Here is a 25002-nt window from a genome sequence, read left to right as displayed (position 1 = left end):
ATATGCCCAAATTTGCCTACATTTGTATATATAGTGTCCTGGCAGGCTAGCTTCAGTTTTGCTGCTTTGAGATGAATTTTGCTTAGGGTTTTTTTTTTTGTTTCATTGCCAGGCCACTAACATATATATATATATATATATATATATATATATATATAAATTTTATTTATACAAATATTAATGGCTACATATGTGCATACATGTTTCTGTAATCACCCACTTTCGACGGTAATTCTTGGCCTGAAGACGTAATCCCCCAACGTGGGTGATTACAGAAACATGTATGCACATATGTAGCCATTAATGTTTGTATAAATAAAATTAATATACCTGCTCTGTTCACTCATTGAGCACTATTTTGGTGGACACATGTTGTTTCATTGGATGTACTTCTAGGAAACTAAACTCTACTGGCTATATATATATATATATATATATATATATATATATATATATATATATATATATATATATATATACACGAGCAAACAGTTAATAAAACATGTTAAAAAAACACTTTGAAATGAGTTAAAAACATATTTAATATGAAAAGGAAGCACTAGTGTTTCCTTTTCATATTAAATATGTTTTTAACTCATTTCAAAGTGTTTTTAACATGCTTTATTAACTGTTTGCTCGTATTATAAGCTCTATCTCCTATTTGGTTTTATCGAGCTTTTACATCTGGCTGAGATAACTTTATAAATATTAATTCTCTAATATTTATAATATACTTTAGTTTTACCATCTTGGATCATTTTGGTAAATTTAATTGTAATTTTTATTTTATTTTTATTTTATTTTATTATATATATATATATATATATATATATATATATATATATATATATATATATATATATATATATATTTTATCTATATATATATATATATATATATATATATATATATATATATATATTAGCAGTTCCGCCTTGCTGTGCTTGAGCCCTATGTACTGTTCATGTGCATATGTATATATTAAAAAGTGTGAATATGTAAAGTAATGCCTTTCTGTATAATAGTCTTCCTTAACTACCATTGAGAAAAGTCAGACATTTTCACTTTTATAAATAGATAGATAGATAGATAGATAGATGCAATATATAGTAATGATTTAAAAAGTATATAAAAAAATACTCATGTGCCACCACCGAGAATCGAAACCAAAACGTTCAGCTCACGATTTATTTTGCCTCTGCCGTCAATGACTGGGCTATGAACACATGTTTACAGCAAGGCTAAAAATTAAAACATGAACCAATAGCTACTACGTTATGCATTCGTAATGCCGGCGTTCGACCTTCACCTGGCAAATTTAATTTTTTTAATTTTTACACTTTTGCACCTATTTTTCCGGGCTAAAACCCAAATATAAAGTTTCGCATTGATTCAAATACCTTATATATGAAGTTTTATGTCTGTAGACCAAAAACTCTAGAAGTTTGGTAGGCAAAATTTGTTAAACAAAAATATATACGTATACATAAATATATATGGAAACAATTTTGTGTTTACTATAAACTTCTTACGCAAATATTATGCAAGTATAAATCATGTAGAATATCTGCATGAATATAATTACACATAATAGTTAACTAAAGATGATTATCCCATTAGAAAACCGAAGCAACTAATAGGGAATTAATTAAACAAATGTTTAAAAGAATATGCAAATTAGCTAGATCTTCTGCTAGTGAATGCAATTCCACAGCCCATATCTAAGAAAATTATATATATTTTTTTAAATAAATAGAAAAGACGGTTTTTAATATGAATATCAATACACACAAAAGAAAAACGAATTCATAGGAGTATAGAGATATAATATATATATATATATATATATATATATATATATATATATATATATATATATATATACTTGTACTTTTTGTAGTAAAAGAAATCCCATACAGTGCTCTATTATTAGGGAAACACCTTTCTCGAAATAAGAGCAATATATATATATTTTTTTTTTTTGTATAATATATACAGGAATTTACATCGGTAGTCGGTACCGACGGTTTCAAGCCCGGTAGTTGAGGACTGCTCTTAATGTCCGCCTGTAACTAATAAATACATTGGAATGACGAAGGGGCCGTTTAAACAGAGATATTATATGCACATGAGCTCTTTTAGAGCAAAAGAGAGAAGTAATACGGCTTTAGCAAACAAAATCTGGCAGTTAAAAGAAGAAGGTGCACCTTTTACGGTGAAATGGAAAAAAATCGAGCAAAAACCTTCATACTCCCCAGAACTAAAACAATGCTCGCTCTGCAATGCCGAAAAATATTATATTTTAAAAGCAACCCAAGAAGTTGGATGCTTAAATGTAAAAAATGAATGCTTGAAGGACTGTATACATAGAAGAGGATCGCTTCTTATAAATTGGGATAGAAAAAAAGATAAAACGTGAAGATAAAAAAAAAAAAAAAAAAGTTTAGTTATAGACATGTCAAAATATTTTATTTTATATTATTGTAGATCTTATCACCCATTTTAAACGAGATCTAGAGAGAATTTTTAAGTTAAAAATTTAAAAAAATTTTAATTGTTTTAAAACGTGTTTTTAAATAGAGCGAGATCATATACTTAAATATAAAAACGCCAATTTTTTACACCGTTTAGACCTATTTCAATTTAAGATTTATTACCGTTTTTAAAACGAAATTACATATAATTTTAAAATAACGTTTTAAATAATTTTAAACGTGAAACGTTACTTAAATGTAAACATATGCCAAATTTTTACACATTTTAAGTTTATTTTAACTAAATATTATTACCGTAATTAAAACGAAACTAGAGATTATTTTAAATATTAAATGTTTTAAACGCAAAGCAATACTTAAATATTAGTATATACCATCCCCTAGGTCTTTTTCAATCTAAATTTTATTACCCTATTTTTAAACGAGATTAGACATAATTTAAAATGAATTTTTAAAACGCCTTTAAACGAGACTTAAACTAAATGATAGGGGGGTATTTAAAGAAAAACAATAATATAGAAGGCATCATCCAATACTTTTTAATTTATTGCTTCAAATTTATTACCTTATTAAAGTAGCATACACAAAAAAAAAAAAAAAAAAAAATTACGGTGTGCATATATAGAGTTCCGGTTCCGGTTAAAGACAGATGAGAGTCGGCTGAAGAGAGCCTGAGGCGGACATTAAGAGCAGTCCTCAACTACCGGGCTTGAAACCGTCGGTACCGACTACCGATGTAAATTCCTGTATATATTATACAAATATATATATATATATATATATATATATATATATATATATATAATAAAATATATATTATATATATAATAAAATATATATTATATATAATAAAATATATATATTATATATATATATATAATAAAATATATATTATATATATATATAATAAAATATATATTATATATATATATATATAATAAAATATATATTTTATGTATATATATAATAAAAATATATATTATATATATATATAATAAAATATATATATATATATATATATATATATATATATATATATATATATATATATATATATATAAGAGTAACAATATAGTTACATTCCAAGATCCACATATCTATTTTTCATTCAAGACAACTCCTCCAGCCTGTTAAAACTCGGTACAATTTTTTACAGATCCGTTTCGTTATGCAGAAACAAATGGTTTTTATTTATTTTATTATCAATACCCTTTTCGTGCATATACTCTTCAGAAAAATTAAAACATCTTTGCCGCTAGCATTCCGTGGACGTTCAGCATAAACGCAGATCCCACAATATTAAAAGTAGCCCTTTTGTTAAAACTGTAGAAGTATCTATCTAAATTATCTGATCAATGGTTATTATACGGTTTATCGCCAATATGCTTATAGGAGTCTGTGACATATTTCCATTGCGCGTACGCCTGGTGTGAACGGAAACTTAAAGATATCATTATACCATCTTTAGACAGAACAGATGCTACTCTTGGATCCCAGCCAGAAGATGAAGAAAGTATATTGTGGTTTCACATACACTGCAAAACTGACAATTAAAAAAAACTGTTAATTTTTATTTTTACATTGCATTTTTGGTGATCGGGGGATCGTATTTATTGAAAAGGAGCATCTAAGCTTCAGCCTCTGTCCCATCGACGAAATGTTGCATCCGTCTGCCTTTTCTACAAGTATTTTAGTGGTGAATGCTCTGACGAACTGCAATCACTTGTGCCCCCACGACGTGAGCACCCTCGACAAACCCGACAGGCTGCTAAATCCCACCGCCACACTGTAGAGATCCCTAGATGTAAAAGATCTTTCTACTCCAATAGTTTCTTCCCCAGAACCGCTAGACTCTGGAATTCCATTCCAGGTCCCTGCTTCCCCAACAGTACTGACGTGCAGAAGTTTAAGTGTAATGTGAACCGGCATCTTGCTGCCCAAATCCCTACATAGTACCCCAGTAGTTGTTGCCCCTGATAGTAGCCCCCTACACCAAAGTGACAATTTGCCTTGTTTGGGGTGAAAATGTAATAATAATAAAAAAAAAATAGTTGATAAGATACTGTGAACATTAAATTAGCGTATCTATATACTAATTTCGTGGTATGTTATGGCTATCTATCTTCATTTATTATACAAATCTCACCTGTCTATTTAAATGTATGTATGTATGTTTGTATGTCTGCCTAAAACTTTTGACAAAGCCGACGGATTTTCACGAGATCGGTATCATTTTGAAGCTCCAAGCTTCGGACGACAAATATCGAAAAATTGGGTAAAAATATTGTACCATTCACCCTCAACTGGGCACTTTTCTACAAGCGTGATCGTTTTTTTCGCTGACATTTTTTGCAAGTCATTCAAACCTCGTGTAAACGACGTCGCATAAAACATATTTTTGACCGCCCGTGACATCACAAGCACGATGGGTACGTTGATAAGAGCATTTTTTTTTTTGCACCTCTTTTTCCTACGGCGCGTTGCAGGTTCGAGCCTGCTTACAACTCTTTTTTTTTTTTTGGCCCCGCAATTTTCCTTCTTTTTTTTTTGCTCAACACACACCTCCAAATACCTGGGCAACGCCGGGCACCCAGGCTAATTTTTTAATAAATAGGATCTTCCGATTGAATAATTTATAATCTGGAAACTGTGACACACATACGTACGTTAAAGATACTTTGGTATTAATATATAAACTAGCAGGACCCGTGGAAATTCCACGGTAGTTGAAAATTTTTCAAACACATAATAAAAAAAAAATGAATAAAAAATGAAATAATACAAATTCTTTTTTAACCTTTCGTTTTTTTACATCATCACTTATCAAGGCCAAGAGGCCACTCGAGATGTTTTCTGTTAGACGGGGTGTTTCTTGTGAAAGTCTGACGAGGGGGGGGGCCATAGATTGGAGCTCAGCCGAGCACTTGCCATGAAAATAACAATAAAGCAGAGACAAACTCGCAACATCTCTTCTGTGAGATAGAGGTTGCAGCAAAGAGAAAAGGACATCCTCTATGAGGCTACGGAGTCTATTTTGAACTTATTTCACTCAATTTCAATAAATATTTTGAACTCTATCAAGGCAGGATAAGTCCTTTCTAGCAGCTCCTGCCCAGATGTGGCAACAGTATTCCATCCTTGGATGTACCTGGCTCTTATATGGATAGAGAATTGCATCAGCAGTGAGATATCTATCGGATCAATCGAAGGATCCCACCATTTTTCCAGCGGCCTTGGCAATGGATTCAATGTGTGTGTTTCATTTAAGATCAGGAGTAAAGGTCAAGCAATTTGGCTACTTAAGTGGAACGGCTCATAAATTTGGCTCATAAATTTGGCTACTTAAGTGGAACGGCTCATAAAAAACTTGTTTACATTAGACTTGAAGACAACCGTATTGTAGTCAGCTGGAAAGCAGGAAAACGAAAGACAGTTCGACAGGCGTGCAGTTCTAAGAAAGAAGCTTTGTTCATGGAATCTATGTTTAGGTTTAGACACAGATAAAGAATGTGGGGAATTATAGATAGTGTTTTCAGCTAGACGAGTGTTTTTTTTTTAAAGTTTGGCAAGCGGAGACCATAGACTGAAGCTCAGTCGAGTACTTTCCATGAAAATATCGATAAAGCAGAGACAAACTCGCAACATCTCTTCTGTGAGAAAGAGGTTGCAGGGAAGAGAAAAGGACATCTCCTATGAGGCTAGGAAGTCTATTTTGAACTCTATCAAGGCAGGATAAGTCCTTTCTAGCAGCTCCTGCCCAGATGTGGCAACAGTACTCCATCCTTGGACGTACCTGGCTCTTATGTAGATAGAGAATTGCATCAGCAGTGAGATATCTACTAGATCGATAGAAGGATCCCACCATTTTTCCAGCGGTCTTGACAACGGATTTAATGTATGTGTTCCATTTAAGATCAGGAGTAAAGATCAAGCCCAGAAGCTTGTCAAAACATGAGGCCTCACCAAAACGAGAGTCATTCATTTCAATTGATGCCAGATGAGGATCAGAGATTTTTTTCAATGAAGATTCAACACACAACACATTGTTTTTTTTTTTTGTTTGTTTGTTTTTTCTGAGTAATTTTTGATATAAATTATTAAGGAACAGATGTCAATTCGCTTTCATATCTTTTTGAAATTAAAAAAAAAACTATGATAATAAAAACTTACAGTTTCCTCACAAAATGACTTTTTTAAATTATAAAATAGAATTATAAAATTATAAAATAGAATTATAAAATTATAAAATAGAATTATAAAATAGAATAGCCAATTTGAAATCGTAAGCAGACAGTCATGTTTTTTTTTTTAATTTTTGGAGAGGAAATGGTTTTAATGATTCATAACTGATAAAGAGTGACTATAAAGGGAGGTAATTCGTTTTCATTAATTAATGTTTGCGATGATGATGTGTTTTTTTTTTTTATGACACTGGACATACGGACAAGTAAATTTATATTTAGAAGATAATTCCGTTTATAAATTTGTAAGATTATGTTACATGTTACGGCAATTCAGACGAATGGAAATACCTTAATTGACTTGAAAATTTGTTTTTTTTCATTTTCACCCCAAACAAGGCACAGTGCCACTTTGAAGTAGGGGGCTACTATCGGGGACATAAGTTGCAGGGACATTATGAAGGGAAATGAGCAGCAAGATGTCTGTTCACATTACACTTGAACTTCTGCATGTCAGTACAGTTGGGGAAGCAGGAATCTGGAAAGGAGTTCCAAAGTCTAGCAGTTCTGGGGAAGAAACAATTGGAGTAGAAGGCTTTCTTACATCTAGGGACCTCTACTGTGTAGGGGTGGGATTTAGCTGCTTGTGGGGGATATTTATGTCGGGGGGGTACAAGGGCTTGCAGTTCATCAGAGCATTCACCATTAAAATACTTGTAAAACAAGCAGAGGGATGCAACATTTCGTCGATGGGACAGAGGTTGAAGCTTAGATGACAGTTCAGGACCTATCAGGTTGGCAAATTTCTTTTGTAACCCTGTCCAGAAGTGAGAGACTAGTAGCAGATGCGCCAGCCCAAATGTGGCAACAATACTCCATTCGCATGGGCGAATGGTGGCCTTGTAAAGGTACAGGATACTTCCAGGCGCAAGTTTCTTTCTAGCATGGTAGAGAGAGCCCGCCCCCCCCCCCCGCGATTGTTTATACTTGTGATTTTATTATGCATAAAAATTGTCTCGGTCTAGAAGGATTTCTCCATTCACTGACCACGTACGTACATCGCACTTTAAATAAATACTCAATTGTATTAAAAAAGATAAACGCACACACACACACACACACACACACACACACACACACACACACACACACACACACTGTACATAAAACTTAATCTTGGTCGCAAAAATCCGAACAAGTCATTTATTTTATATTTGTTTCTGCCATTAATAAGTTTGATTATGATAATTTCATTAAAAAAATTTTTTTTTTTTAAATTGTATATTTTTTAATTGACATCGTCCGGAATTCTCAGTTATAACGTCCGTTTATTTATTTATTTGACCTGCCCCAGCGTAGTATAAACACCCCCAACCACCCCATATTAAGAACGGCTTTCGGAATAACCCCCCCCCCCACAAGTTAAGAACAGCTTTTGAGGTTGGGGGGTGTAATTCCGAAAGCCGTTCTTAACATAGGGAGGTTGGCGTGTTTATAATATGCTGGGGCTGAGGCACGCCGTAAAAATTTACCATTTATATTATTATTATTATTATTATTATTATTATTATTATTATTATTATAATATAATAATAATAATAATAATAATAATAATAATAATAATAATAATAATAATAAAGAATGGCAGAAATTGGAATCAGAGGAATAGCTGCAAAAATACAACGCCTAACGATAATGAAAACGGCTGAAATATTAAGGAAAACCCTTGAATGCGGAGAATAATACAAGAAGACAATATAACGAAGAAGCGTTACAGAAAATGAAGAACACCGAAGCTGCATATCTACAAGTTCTACACCCCCATCATGCATCTCTCCATTGTTTCACCACCGTTACCTCCCCCCCACCAAAAAAAAAGTGATAACAAAGAGCCGAGAAGGGTCAAGGAGGATGGAAAGACCGAGGAGAGAGCACTGGCCAGACCTCCGCTGGACAAGTGCGAAGAGAACTGGGATCTTGGGGAGGCTTAGTGCCACTCAAATTCCAGTATAAACCAATGGCCACTGTCAGCGAGAAATCAATGGTAAGAGGCTGTTGCGATGATGCAAATTTATTTGCAAATGCTATCGAAGGAGGAGGAGGAGGAGAGAGCTGGACGTCTGGGGAGACTTGTTGTCACTCAGCTTCCAGAGAACACCACAGGTCTCCAATCAGATCGTTTGCTGACTCGTGTGAAAGCTCCAGGTGAGCCAATAATAATAATAATAATAATAATAATAATAATAATAATAATAATAATAATAGTTTTATTAATAGTCTTATTCAAAAGTTCTATAAATGTATAAAAAGAACTCATCCAGAAAGACACTCATTTATTTAAATATATTTTGTTTAAATACGTTCGTTTTATTGCTTACATGAAAAAGTTTTGTGTAAATAGAAAAGTTGTTTTTCTTTTTAACCCTTTAAAGTTTTGTAAACATTTAATATTAAAGAAAATGTTTTGTAAATATTTATTTTTTCTTTTAAATCTTGAAAAGTTTTGTAAATATATTTTTAAAAAATCTTGCTCGCGAACAGTCAGACATGTCTGCTATTTGACGTGTTTACAAACAACCAACGGCAATGTCAAGGTCGTACAACCGGTGTCAATGGAACTGTGCGCCCATCTTTGTCGTCTGCTACCGGGGTATCTAATCTTTACTTGATCCATTTGTCTTTATTTAGAAGTAAACAAATAGAAAGTTTTTTTTTTGTTTTTTTTTTTTAGATAAAAATAAAAATTATAAAAAGATTTGTATCTTGTAGTACTACACTTCATCTATATGAAAAAATAAAAGTTATAAAAGACATGTGGATAAAATATATTTTTTTAAAATCTCGATTGTTTATACTTGTGATTTTATTATGCATAAAAATTGCCTCGGTCTAGAAGGATTTCTCCTTTCACTGACCACCTACGTACATCGCACTTTAAACAAATATTGAATTGTATTAAAAACGCACAAAGAAAGATAAACACACACACACACACACACACACACACACACACACACACACACACACACACACTGTACATAAAACTTAATCTTGGTCGCAAAAATCCGAACAAGTCAGTTATTTTATATTTGTTTCTGCCATTAATAAGTTTGGCTATAATAATTTCATTAATTTTTTTTTTTTTTAATTGTGTATTTTTTAATTGACATCATCCGAAATTCTCAGTTATAACGTCGGTTTATTTATTTATTTGGTATTATTTTACGACCTGCCGCAGCGGCAGCGTAGTATAAACACCCGCAACCACCCCATGTTAAGAACGGTTTTCGGAATAGTAGGCCGCCCGACATTGTCTGGTCGTAAAATACACTTAAACATGCTATTTTGATTAATGCAGATTTTGTATTTATTATTATATTATACTAGCATTTCAGCCCGGCGTTGCCCGGGTGTTTGGAGGTGTATGTTGAGCAAAAAAAAAAAATAGCGGTGAATTTTTTTAAACTTTGACCCCTATTATGACCCCTTAAAATTTATAGTTTCGGGCTCAAATCACTTTATTAAGTTAGATCCAGGTTCAAGGAACCTATATCTAAAATTTCAAGTGTCTAGACCCAAAATTGTCGGAGGAGTTTGGTAGAGTTCTCAAAGGTCAAATCGTTGAAATTTGACCCCTTAACAGCCAAATTTCTGGCTGACACCCGTCACATCGATTTTCCCAAATCTCAGTACCCGGTATTTCAAATTTCGAGTCTATAGACTAAAAATTGACAGAGTTATTGCGTAGGGAAATGTACACAGACAGACAGACACACAGACACACAGACAGACAGACACGTTTACTTTTATAGATATAATAGATTGGACCCAATATATCGTAATAATTTAAAAAGTTTAAAAAAAAAAAAATGACACTGAGAATCGAAACCAAAACGTTTAGCTTACGATTTACTTTTTCTTTTGACGTTAATTTCCCCTTTTTTTCGGGGAGCTGGTTTAACCCCACATTAAAATGACCTCGTGTCACATTTTGCTTTGGTGGGAAAGCAAATAAGTGCTAATAGAAAAAAAGGGTTTTTAACATGAATATCAATACAAAAAAACATTATAGGAATATTGATTGTATACGTATTTAAAACTGTTGTACATTCTTGAAAATTCCATACGTTATTGCTATACATACTATGATATGACTGACCAATTTTTATGATTTCAGGTTCAAATGAACAGTTACGGCAGGATTTTTTTTTTTTACATAGGCATCACCACTTAGCAAGGCCAAGAGGCCACTCGAGGATAAGGGTTAAAGAGTGTACAGTAGAAATTGGACAATATAGTAATCGTTAGTAATGGAAATTCGGTAAATTTGTTAACAAGTGGAACGGCTCATCAAGAACTTGTTTACGTTAGACTTGAAGACAACCATATTGTAATCAGCTGGAAAGCAGGAAAATGGAAGACAATTCCATAGGCGTGCAGTTCTAAGAAAGAAGCTTTGTTCATGGAATCTACGTTTAGGTTTAGGTACAGATAAAGAGTGGGGGAATTATTGATAGTGTTTTCAGCTGGACGAGTGTTTCTTGTGAAAGTTTGGCAAGGGGGGACCATAGACTGAAGCTCAGTCGAGCACTTTCCATGAAAATAATGATAAAGCAGAGACAAACTCGCAACATCTCTTCTGTAAGATAGAGGTTGCAGGGAAGAGAAAAGGACATCTCCTATGAGGCTACGAAGTCTATTTTGGACTCTATCAAGGCAAGACAAGTCCTTTCTAACAGCTCCTGCCCAGATGTGGCAACAGTATTCCATCCTTGAACGTACCTGTCTCTTACATAGCTAGAGAATTGCATCAGTAGTGAGATATCTACTGGATCGATAGAAGGATCCGACCATTTTTCCTGCGTCCTTGGCAACGGATTTAATGTATGTGTTCCATTTAACATCAGGAGTAAAGGTTAAGCCCAGAAGCTTGTCAAAACTTGAGGCCTCTCCAAGACGAGAGCCATTCATTTCAATTGATGTCAGATGAGGATCAGAGCGTTGATGATGTAAAGATAAAAGCTTGGTTTTAGATGCATTAAAAGTAACAAGCCACCTCTTTCCCCATTGTACCACTTGCTTAAGATCAGAGGAGAGAGAATCAGAGAGAACTTGGTCGTTTACGGTCTTAGATGTGCTACCATAGATAGTAGTGTCATCAGCATAAATGTCTACAAATGATGTAAGGATGTGATTTGGAAGATCATTAATGTAGATCAGGAAAAGAGTTGGGCCCAGGATGGACCCCTGAGGGACTCCAGCATTAATACTAAGAGCTTCTGATTTCTGCCCATCAACCACTACTCTTATGAACCTATCAGAAAGAAATGATTTAATAATTGAGAAGACATTTCCAGCAATACTGTAGCTGGAGATCTTGTGAAATAAACCTATATGCCATACTCTATCAAAGGCCTTTGATATGTCAAGAGCAATTGCCCTAGAAAGATAGCCTCCGTCGAGAGATTCGCTAATCCTATGAGATATAACTGTAAGTACATCTGCTGTAGATCTAGCAGAACGGAAACCATATTGCGTGTCACTAAGAAGGTTATTTTTGCTGAGATAGTTGATTTCTTCTCTATTTAACACAGATTCCAGCAACTTACTCATGACGCACAGGAGACTTATTGGCCTGTACTGAGAAGGGGATGAGCGATCACCTGAATTCTTAAATACAGGGCATACTGATGAGATCTCCCAGGGTGATGGGAAGCTATTCTCCTTAAGACAACTTTTTGTAAGTATGGGCGCTAGTTCTGGTTGAAGTTTTTTGAGTACTATAATTGGAATACTGTCAGGGCCAGTTGCTTTACTGGAATCAAGGTTTTTGATTAGCTTGGCAACATCACGTACAGATATATGTATATCACATAGGGTGTTTTCTGATACAGGAGGAAATATTGGAGGTTGGCGGCCTTGGTCGCAAAGGGTAGAATTAGCTGCAAAGTTCTTGGCAAAGAGTTTGGCTTTGTCTGATGCTGACGAGATTACCTCAGGTCCATTATATATAATTATTTACTATAATAATTAAATACCTACAGACACCAGTATTTCATATTTCATCCTTTCGGGAATCTTCAGTGCAGGGTGTCACGATTAACACCCGTCAACAGATTCGAATCCGGCAACACCAGCGATTAGCAAAGACTGTATCCAATCGGCTACCATTAACCGCGAGAAATAACGTTGAATTTAAACATTTTATTTTTAAGTGTTCTTTACGTCAGTCACAGTGATCTAATCGTTATACGATGATCTATACATATATATTGGCTGAAGAGAGCTTGATAAGGATATCTTAAACGGTCCTAATTATCGGGCTTGAAACCGACGGTACCAATGACATGTCTCATCTAACAACTTTCAGTACACAAAATACAATATATCTATCGATCTATCTATCTATCTATCTCTCTCTCTCTCTCTCTCTCTCTCTATATATATATATATATATATATATATATATATATATATATATATAAATTTTATGATTTGAAAAGGTTAATTTTCAAATATAAGATTTTTCATTCTTTGAAAAATAAAGAATACAATTGAATAAATCAATTTCCTTAACCCATGAGTTTTCGAAGCTTAATCATCTCCTCGGGGGGGGGGGTATAAGTAAATATTTTTTATTGGTTTTCACCTTATTTGCTAAAAGCAATAAACATAGAAAATTAAAAGTTTAACCACCGTCAATAATTTTCCCCACTCCCTATCTGTGCCTAAATCAAAACGTAGATACCATGAACAAAGCTTCTTTCTTAGAACTGCACGCCTGTGGAACTCTGTTCCGCTTGCCTGTTTCCCTCCCGACTTCAACCTGGATGTCTTCAAGTCCAACACAAACAAATTCCTGATGAACCGCCCCCCCCCAAGTAATGACACCTTACAAATTCTCCAATACTATTGCTACACTATCCCTTTGATTACTGTACACGCAATAACCCTTATCCCTGAGTGGCCATTGGGCCTTGATAAGTGGTGAACTCCATATAAAAAAATAAATAAATATTTTAGGTACATAGAATAAAGGAATGTGATATTGAGGCAGAAAAAGGATATTACTGGAATTAGCATACCAGTAGATATATTTAATTTCATTATTTTTAAATGTGTGTGTGTGTGTGTGTGTGTGTGTGTGTGTGTGTGTGTGTGTGTCGTTTGCTTTTGCGATACGTTTTTGAATTTTGAATGAATTCAATCATTTACGAAAGTGCATTTTTACCTAAATGCGAGTTGGGAATAATTTTCCCTGTAACCAGTTTGGTATATATGGGGGAGCGATATATATATTGTTTTTTTTTTTAATATACGACGCATCATCGTAGACGACGAAACAGGGGATAATTATATTTTAAAAACTATATATATATATATATATATATATATATATATATATATATATATATATATATATATATATATATATATATATGCCGCTCCCCATGTGGGGGTACCAAATTGGTCAAAAGGAAAACTATTCCCAACTCGCAGTTAGGTAAAGATGCACTTCCGTATAAATACTTGAATTCATTGAAAACGTATCGCAAAAGCGAAAACAAATAAAATAACACACACACGACGCACACACACACACACACACACACACACACACACACACACACACACACACACACACACACACACACACATATATATATGTATGTAAAAATTTTAAAAAAAGAAAAGAAAAGACGTTTTCAGACTTTTCAAATAACTTACCTATCGCCATAATAATACTGAAGTCGTTTTTTATAGCGGATATATTCTTTGTCGTCAATTATCATAACTTAAAAATTAAAAATTGAACTTTTCAACTCGTTGACGCCTTTTTTTTTTTTTTTTTTTTTTGTGTCTCCTTGTGCCGATGTCCTGTTTTGCAAGTCGGAGAAAAGGGATTTTCCCACTTAATATGGAGCGTTCTCTCTCTCATACGTACACTGCAAGTTGCACTGTGTTTGTTCAGGCATTACATAAGTTTCATTTCTACTCCCTCGCTCCCACACACCTTTGTGTGTGCGTCTCTCTCTCTCTCTCTCTCTCTCTCTCTCTCTTAACATGTGTGTGCGTGTCTGCCTCTCTCTCTCCCTTCTATCTCCCTCCCTCTCTCTCTCTCTCTCTCTTAACATGTGTGTGCGTGTCTGCCTCTGTCTTTCTCTCTCTCTCTCTTTCTCTCTCTCTCTCAATATGTGTGTGCGTGTCTGCCTCTCTCTCCCTCCTTCTCTCTCTCTCTCTCTCTCTCTCTCTATCCATCTGTTTCAACATATATATATATATGTGCGTGTATGCGTGTATGTCTCTCTCTTCTTCTTCTTCTTCTTCTCTCTCTCTCTCTCTCTCTCTCTCAACATGTGTGTGTGCGTCTCCTGTCTCTTTATCTCTTTTGTTCTCCTCTTTCTTTCTCTCTCTCTCTCTCTCTCTCTCTCTCTCTCTCTCTCTCTCTCTCTCTCTATCTATCTATCTATCTAGCTAGCATATATATATATGTGTGTGTGCGTGTCTCTCTCTCTTTCTCTTCCTCTCTCTCACTCACTCTGTGTGTGCATGTGTGCGTCTCTCTTTCTCTCTCTCCCTTCATCTCTCTCTCTCAACATATGTTTCTGTGCGTCTTTATCTGTCTGTCTGTCTGTCTGTCTGTCTGTCTGTCTGTCTGTCTCTCTCTCTCTCTCTCTTACTCACTCACTTCCTGTACCGACTTCGCCTCCTTTTTCCCTTTCTTCTTTCCCTCTTTCTCTCTGCATCATTCTTACCGCTTATCATATTTTTTCTTTTGTGTGTACTGATCCCTGTCTGTTTTTCCCTCGGTCTCCCCCCCTCTCTCTCTCTCTCTCTCTCCCTCTCGCTCTCTCTCTTTCTATCTCTCTCTATATATATCGATGTTCTTTAGGGTTTAAATGGTTTTAGGGCACAACCTAAGAAAATAAATAATTCCGGGTTTGTATTACTGTACACATAGATTCGAAAAAGTTGTCAAAAAACAAATATATAACAAATAAATGTTACCAAAGGCAAGATAAGTTACTTTTCTACCAAACTGGATATAATTTTCGTGTTTTTATTCAATTTAACATGTTTATTCAGCTCGAAAAGCATACAATGTTTACTGATGTATTGGAAAATTCAAGATGGCGGCCGATTCTCTCTTTAACACGGTAAGTTCAGGAAAAGGTGTTATAAATAATAAACTAGACAAAATACTATTAAAAACCACCGAATATATGTCAACTTATGTCACGGTAACATATATTGAGCGAATTTCTAACAGTATTTTGTCTAGTTTATTATTTATTACACCTTTTTCCGAACTTACCGTGTTAAAGAGAGAATCGGCCGCCATCTTGAATTTTCCAATACACCGGTAAACACTGTATGCTTTTCGAGCTGAATAAACATGTTAAATTGAATAAAAACACGAAAATTATATCCAGTTTGGTAGAAAAGTAACTTATCTTGCCTTTGATAACATTTATTTATTATATATTTGTTTTTTGACAACTTTTTCGAATCTATGTGTACAGTAATACAAACCCATAATTCCATACAAGCTTCTGAAATGACGAACGCAACAACTTCATAAAACGTAACACAGAAAAGGTTTATTAAGGAGAATGTGTACCGGGTGATATGTTCCTTGTCAAAAGCTGGACTCCGGCTACCTGGTGCTATCATGGTAGTTATTCTCAGTGGAATCGTCGATACCGGTAGAAATAACACCGAGGTGGAGAGAGCGAAGAAAAAGGGTCCGTTCTGTTCGGTGTCTCTCTCAGTAAGGAAGAGTTCTTATCTTCAAACCGGATGCTGGCCGATTTCCTAGGGGAAATAAAAGGATCATTGCGCCGCACCCCTGATTGGTCAATATGTGGCCAAATAGCACAGTGGAGAGGCATTGATTCGTGAAAGAAAAAAGTCCCATTTGTTTCTGCTACACCTCTCTCTCTCTCTCTCTCTCTCTCTCTCTCTCTCTCTCTCTCTCTCTCTCTCTCTCTCTCTGTACCTTTCTTTCTCCCTTTCACCCCCTCTCTTACTTACTTACTCGCTGTACCGGTTGACCTACCCGCTCCCTCTTCACATGCATAACCCTAACCCCTTCTCTCCCTTTTCTTCGCCAAACTTTCACGAGAAACACTCGTCTAGCTAAAAACCGCTATCAATAATTTCCCCCAATCTTTATTATTTGTGCCTAAACCTAAACGTAGATTCCACGAACGAAATTTCTGTCTTAGAACTGCACGCCTGTGGCACTCTCTTCCGTTTTCCTGCTTTCCAGCCGACTACAATATGGGCGTCTTCAAGTCCAACGTAAACAAGTTCTTGATGAGCCGTTCAACTTAAGTTAACAAATTTACCGAATTTCCATTACTAACGATTACTATATCTTCCAATTTACTACTGTACACTCTTTAACCATTATCCTCGAGTGGACTCTGGGCCTTGATACGTGGTGATGGTGATGACTGTGTAAAAAAATGTGTACAGATTTCTAACCCTGCGTCTAAGTCTACCCCTTAGTAAGTCTAACCATAAGTCTAAGTCTAACCCTAAGTCTAAGCCTAACCCTAAGTCTAAGTCTACGTCTAAACCTAAGTCTAACCCTAAGTCTAAGTCTAACCCTACGTCTACGTGTAAGTCTAACCCTAAGTCTTAGTCTAATCTAAGTCTAAGTCTAACCCTAAGTCTAAGTCTAAACCTGAGTCTAAGGCAAACCCTAAGTCTAAGCCTAACCCTAAGTCTAAGTCGAACCCTAAGTCTTAGCCTAAGTCTAAGTCTGACCCTAAGTCTAAGTCTAACCCTAAGTCTAACCCGAAACCCTAAACCTAAGCCTAACCCTGACCATATTTTAGTCTAAGTCTAAGTTTAAGTCTAAGTCTAAGTCTAATCTACGTATAAGTCTAAGTCTAAGTATACGTCTAACCTTAGTCTAAGTCTAAGTCTAAACTTAGTCTAAGTCTAAGTCTAACCCTAAGTCTAACCTAAGTCTAACCTAAGTCTAAGTCTAACCCTTAGTCTAAGTCTAACCCTAAGTCTAATTCTAACACTAAGTCTAAGTCTAAGTCTAACCCTAATCTAAGTCTAACCCGTAGTCTAAGTCTAACGCTAAGTCTAAGTCTAAGTCTAAGTCTAAGTCTAACACTAGGTCTAAGTCTAACCCTACGTCTAAGCCTAACACTAAGTATAAGTCTAAGTCCAACCCTGTCTAAGTCTAACCCTAATCCTAAGTTTAAGTCTAACCCTAAGTCTAAGTCTAACCCTAAGTGTAAGTCTAACGCTAAGTCTAAGTGTAAGTCTAAGTCTTAGTCTAAGTGTAACCCTACGTCTAAGTCTAAGTCTAACCCTACGTCTAAGTCTACCCCTCAGTAAGTCTAACCCTAAGTCTGTCTAATCCTAAGTCTAAGTCTAAGCCTAACCCTTAGTCTAAGTCTACGTCTAACCCTAAGTCAAACCCTAAGTCTAAGTCTAACCCTAAGTCTACGTCTAAGCCTATTTCCAACAGAAAAATTGCATAAAACCAAGAGAATTTCTGTATCAACTTAATCTAAGTCTTACTAGATTTAGCCGAATTTTTTAGCCTTTTTCCAACAGTCCAATGGCATATTAAAGGAAGATTTCTTTTTTTGCCTCTTTTTCTCTTGAGGGAATACTTTCTCCATGACTTTTTATTTCTCTCTTTTTCTCTTCGTATATTATTTTTTTTTTCGCTTTTCTATCCGCCCTCCCTGTCTGTATTGAACCCGATGTCACTCCCCGCCTCTCTACACGGTTTAAACAAATTAATATCCTTCCAATTTAGTTGTCTCTCCACTAAAGCTCCCCCAAAAGGAGAGGAAGATTTAGGGAATTTCCCTAATAAAATAAAATAACACAGTTCTATGAACAAATGACAAACAACTTCTTCAACTTAACAAGGGAAAGGTTTATTCGCAAAGCGTACTTTAGAAAGAAAGGAAAGGAAGAAAGTAGAGTCGGGTCTCCACTGCCTTACGAGGTAGTTACAGCCAGTGGCTGTCGTCAATACCTTTAGTAGGGGCAGCGAAGCGAACAGACGTCTCGCACCGTCGAAGGCTGGTAGCGTAAGAGCGAGAGTTTTCTTCTGTGACCGGAAGCTGTCTGGTCCCTAGGGGTTAATTCGTATTCATGTGCAAGTCCTCAGATTGGACAGTTTAAGGCCGCATCACTCACTCAGAGGAAGCGAATGCGCGAGAAGAAAAGGGGTCTATTTGTGTCTGCTTGCTACAGAGACACTGGATTTAAACAAAGGTTGTTGAGGGGGAGGGGCGTCTTCCTTATTAGAGTGAAATTCAAAAATCGAAATATTGAATTTCAAATAAAACCAGTGGTATCTACTTAATTGCAATGTCACTTTAATGAACATATTCAAAAATTACGAAAAACGATAAGATAGAAAATTAATTATTAATGAAAGCAATTTTTGAAGACTAGGTACGGACAAAAATGGGAGACCTAGTTTTGAAAGCCGATTTATCATGATTTTTTTGTACGTTTCCGACTACTTTCTAATTGTATTTGAAAGATTAAAAACTAAAGTTAATTTCCTAAAGGGAAAAAATATTTGTACACGTCAAAAAAAAAAAAAAAAGTTATGAAAAATGTTTTCACGGCGAGCTACCCAACTCAGCTAAATTTTGAAATTAAATAAATTCATTGTAAAAATACTTTAAAAGATAAATATTAGTTTTCTGTGTCTATTTAAAAGATAATTAGTAAAGTAAAGTCCTAAGATATTGAATTAAATAATAAATTAAAAAAAACACCTTGTTTGTACAAAAAATAAATTAATGAACCCCAAAACCGAGTGATTCTGCTGTTCGCAAAACGCAACAAACTAAAATTTTGTAAACACGGAATATACGAAGGCCCAAAATTTCAGGCAGTCGAAAGACTGTGAAAATGACGTCATGTAATTAAAAAGGAGGAAGGGGCGTGATAGTTTGCTTTTTTTTCCCCAGCCGTGCATCCGTACATTCCTATTCTGAACGTTTGTATAAATTTTTCCATTTTTTAATTTAATTATTTTTCTATGTTCCTGTTTTAAAATTAATTTTTTTTTAAATTATTGTTCAATATTACATATAAAAAAAAATATGTTACGCCGAAAGTTTTACATTCTGGCGAGCAAGGAAATTATTAAAATCTTGCATATAAAAATTATGCGAAACCTGTAATTAAAAAAAAAAAAAAAAAATTGAAATATTTTTGCAATTATAATTTTTTGTGCGAAAATATTAAATAAACAATGCTTAATTCAATGGTAATATCGGTAGCTCGAGGAATTCATTTTTCTTCGAGTTATATCGAATTCATTAATACGGACATTAGGGGCTTTTTTCGTAATGTTCCTCTTAAAATTATTTTATTTTTTATTGTTACAAATTACGATGCTTTATTTATATATAAAAATATTGCGTTTTTTTATTTACTACTGAAAACCATAACTTTACTAAAGATATTATTTGCTTAAACAGAATAATACATTTCCACTAAAATTTAAATAAAAATAATTAGTTTATTATATTCCGCGATCATTATTTGATAAAAACTGAAAATTTCATTAAAATTGGTTAATTTCCTGATTTTCGGTTAATTTTTAAGTAAAGCGAGGGAGGGGGTCAAAATGTTTATACATTTTGAGCATCGGCATTCATTTTGCCCGTACCTATTGAAGACAATTAGCGAAAACGGGTAAAATCCATTGAAAGCGGTCGGTGGTTCTATGAGAAAATAAAGCTGTGTACGCATTATAAATGTTTCTTTTCTGTGTCTTATGTTATACATTAGTACATTAGGGGTCATTTCGAGTTAAAAGTTTATTTACTGCACCCATCTGGACTAAAGAAAATCATGATTTAAATGTGTATGTCTCGTCTAAATAACTAACGATAATTCTCTGATATGGCCGACAAGACGGGTGATCAAAAAGTCAGATCGAGCGTACCGGAAAACGAAATGAGATCAAATGAGGTCTCATTTCGTTAGTCTCATTTCGTTTTTCGGTACGCGGTACGCTCGATCTGATTTTTTGATCACCCGTCTTGTCGGCCATATTAGATATTCATCGTTAGTTATTTAGACGAAACATACACATTTAAATCATGATTTTCTCTAGTCCAGATGAGTGCAGTAAATAAACTTTTAACTCGAAATGATCCCTAATGTACTAATGTATAACATAAGACACAGAAAAGAAACATTTATAATGCGTACACAGCTTTATTTTCTCATAGAACCACCGACCGCTTTCAATGGATTTTACCCGAAAACGGTAAAACTTGCGGAGACTGCTCTACTTTACGGTTGTTGTAAAAATGGAGCGGAAATTCAAATGGCAGGATTGGCGTTTAGGTGGCGATTAACATCAAACCCAAAACAACTCAAACCAAGAACGAAAGAGACACATTATATCGATTCATCGGTTTTTATCTATGAAAACAGTGACCATATTGTTCAGTTTACAAATAAGCTGAACTTTTTTTTCAAAATTAAACAATATAAATAGAATTTTTTTTTTCTTTTATTGTTAGCAATGTTATAAATTTCTGGCGCTTATGTCAACGGATCATCAAATCTAAGGCAGATAACCAGTGTAAGCATAGCAAAAATAAGCACATTTTGCAAGATATAATTTAGGACGCTGAAATAATCAGTAGAACAATGAAAAAATGTTATCCGAAAAAAAAAAAAAAAAAAAAAGATTACATAATTACTGTAACCGAGTTCCGGAAATTGCTGAGGAAACCAGTTAGCGAAGTTAATCACCAAACTTAAAAATATAACCATGTTAAGTAACAAAATAAACTTATTAATTAACGGGGTTTGTATTACTGTACACATAGATTCGAAAAAGTTATCAAAAAACAAATATATAACAAATAAATGTTATCAAAGGCAAGATAAGTTACTTTTCTACCAAACTGGATATAATTTTCGTGTTTTTATTCAATTTAACATGTTTATTCAGCTCGAAAAGCATACAGTGTTTACCGATATATTGGAAAATTCAAGATGGCGGCCGACTCTCTCTTTAACACGGTAAGTTCGGAAAAAGGTGTTATAAATAATAAACTAGACAAAATACTGTTATAAATTCGCTCAATATATGTTACTGTGACATAAGTTGACATATATTCGGTGTTTTTTTTAATAGTATTTTGTCTAGTTTATTACTTATTACACCTTTTCCCGAACTTACCGTGTTAAAGTGAGAGTCGGCCGCCATTTTGAATTTTCCAATACATCGGTAAACACTGTATGCTTTTCGAGCTAAATAAACATGTTAAACTGAATAAAAACACGAAAATTATATCCAGTTTGGTAGAAAAGTAATTTATCTTGCCTTTGATAACATTTATTTGTTATATATTTGTTTTTTGACAACTTTTTCGAATCTATGAGTACAGTAATACAAACGCAATTAACGTATAACACAAAACAAAAGTAAACAACCTGTTACAATGAAACTATGTTAATTAATCAGCAATAAAAATTAAATAAACTTGTTAATCAATCAAGTTGTTGTCCAATTGGCCAAAGAAAAACGCTTCCCTTATTTAAGAGACCCCTCCTACCAAATAAAAAAAAAAAAACCCGAACACTTTATCTTATGCAAAATCTCTGAACGTTGTTATTTTTCCCTACTTTAATCATAATGACTAATTACCTAAAATAAACAAATTTATTTATTTTTTATTTTCGTTTTAAAAAAAATATTACATTGACGTACTTCAAAATCTCCTTCAAAAAAGTTTTTGTATTTTCGTTGTTTTGTGTTACGTTAATTATTATGCGCCCCAAATTATACCTTGCAAAATGAAACCACAAAATAGTAAAATAAATGAAATTAAATTATTTAATCATTGACAGTTTAAATACTTCCAAATCTCCTTCAAAAAAGTTTTCTATTTTCGTTGGAACTACAAAATAGTAAAATAAATAAATAAATAAATTAAATTAAACTTTAATCATTGATAGTTTAAATACTTAAAAACCTCCTTCAAAAAAGTTTTAATCATCCAGACACGACGGATTGCCTAAAATAAAGGAAAACAAATTTATTTTTTTGTGTGTAATCTTTTTTTTTTTTTTCGGATAACACTCATTCATTGTTGTGTTTATGCTGGTTATCTCCCTTGGATTTGATGATCTGTTGACATAAGCGCCAAATTTCTTTTAATATTGACCTATTTTAATATTAGTCTTTTTCTTTATCGCTAAAAGGCATTAATATTAATTTTAATTCAATTTTAGTGATATTTGCTTACTCCGTTGACGTTGCACAAAAAAAATGCTGGAAATGAAATATATATATATATATATATATATATATATATATATATATATATATATATATATATATATATATATATATATATATATATACTCGGGTTTTTTTTATATTCAAAAGTAATGGACTAATGAATTCAACGAGGTTGTTAGATAGTGCTCAATAAAAAGAGCTGATAATACTTGTTTATTGTTATATAAACATGCTCACATCCCGCTGCTACAAACAGCCACTTGTTTCAATCAAACAACAGATATCATCAGGCAGCGACTTGACTATTCAAAAGTTCAATGAATAATCATTCATTGAACTTTTGAATAGTCAAGTCGCTGCCTGATGATATCTGTTGTTTGATTGAAACAAGTGGCTGTTTGTAGCAGCGGGATGTGAGCATGTTTATATAACAATAAACAAGTATATATATATATATATATATATATATATATATATATAAACAGATTTTTTAAATAAAAACGAAACAATTTTTATTTGGGTTTGTTTTACTGTACACATAGATTCGAAAGAGTTGTCACAAAACAAATATATAACAAATAAATGTTATCAAAGGCAAGATAAGTTACTTTTCTACCTAACTGGATATAATTTTCGTGTTTTTATTCAATTTAACATGTTTATTCAGCTCGAAAAGCATACAGTGTTTACCGATGTATTGGAAAATTTAAAATGACAGCCGACTCTCTCTTTGAGGCGGTAAGTTTGGGAAAATGAGTTATAAATAAAAAACAGACAAAATACTGTTAGAAACTCGCTCAACATATGTTACCGTGACATAGGCTGACATATATTCGGCGGTTTTTTAACAGTATTTTGACTGTTTTTTTTTTTTTATCTATAACTCCTTTTCCCAAACGTATGATCTCCGAGAAAGAGTCGGCCGCCATTTTGCATTTTCCAATACATCGGTAAACACTGTATGTTTTTCGAACTGAATAAACATGTTACATTAAATATAAACACTAAAAACATATCCAGTTAGGTAGAAAAGTAACTTACCTTGCCTTTGATAACATTTATTTGTTCTTTATTTTTTTTTTTTTTTTGTGACAACGTTTTCGAATCTATGTGTACAGTAAAACAAACCCGTTCTTGAACTTTTGGTGAGGGTGAAAGAAAAACACCCCCCACCCCCACCAAAAGTACCAGAACAATTCTGTCCGTATCGTTTAAAATTTTTTTAAATTATCAAAAGTTCTATTTCTATATGTTTACAATTTAAATAAAAATTGTTTCGTTTTTTTATTTAAAAAAAACAAAAAACTGTTTATATTGTTTTTGTTTTTTGTTGTTGTTGTTTTTTTTTTTTTTTTTCATTTCCAGCGGGATTTTTTGCGCGACGTCAACTGAGTAAGCAAATATCACTAAAATTGAATTAAAGTTAATATATATATATACTAGCAGGGATTACCCGGCGTTGCCTGGGTGATCGGCCCCCTTCCCACTCCGAGGGGTAACAAAAAAAGTCACCCCTCTGGATTTACATGCTTGGTGCCGGCCTCCCCCCTTCAGGGAGAGATAATCCCCAACCCCACCTTCAGGGAGGAGGGTGCCTGGAGGCTTCTCCCCCCCCCTCAAAGAAAAAAGTCACCTCCTCCTGGCCTCTTCGCCCCCCCCCACCCCCACCCTTGGGGGGGGACACCGGCTCCCTCCTTTGGGGGGGAGAAACTGCCAAGCTCCCCCCTTTCGGGTGAGAAAATGCCAGGCTTCCCCTTTTGGTGGGGGGATGGTGGCGTGGCCTTCGTTATAAAGATGGCCGGCCAGCTGAAAAAATGACGTCATCGCCGAGGTCCCAACAAGCAAGATATGTGGAACTCTTAGACTGTCAATAATGAACAGTAATTTTTACAGACAACGTTACAAAACTTCAAAATTGGATTGAAATAAAGAACACGATGATTTATACTGAAACTCATCTAATATTAATAATAAAAAAAATAATAAAAAAACACAAGTTGTTTGTTTAAGTATTATAAGCAATTGAATATTTCGTTGTATTATAGATTTT

At 34.0% G+C, this 25002-nt stretch overlaps 1 protein-coding gene across 2 annotated transcripts in view; it reads right to left on the bottom strand.

Moving 5' to 3' along the window:
• Positions 1 to 25002, bottom strand: part of LOC145270390 (glutathione hydrolase 1 proenzyme-like) — a 189485-nt gene that overhangs the window by 138032 nt on the left and 26451 nt on the right. Inside the window, exon 1 of one of the 2 annotated variants that reach the window (XM_080126040.1) lies at positions 14405 to 14792. The exons of the other annotated variant lie outside the window; for it this stretch is intronic. Coding sequence (XP_079982166.1) covers positions 14405 to 14469 — 65 coding nt within the window. The 5' untranslated portion in view covers positions 14470 to 14792. Of the gene's footprint in view, positions 1 to 14404; positions 14793 to 25002 lie in introns of those variants that run through there. 2 annotated transcript variants of the gene reach the window in all.

This window comes from Euprymna scolopes, chromosome 46 (assembly GCF_053919585.1).
Source record: "Euprymna scolopes isolate OS-2025 chromosome 46, ASM5391958v1, whole genome shotgun sequence".
Lineage (NCBI taxonomy): Eukaryota > Metazoa > Mollusca > Cephalopoda > Sepiida > Sepiolidae > Euprymna > Euprymna scolopes.
This window is presented reverse-complemented; position numbering and strand designations above follow the sequence as displayed.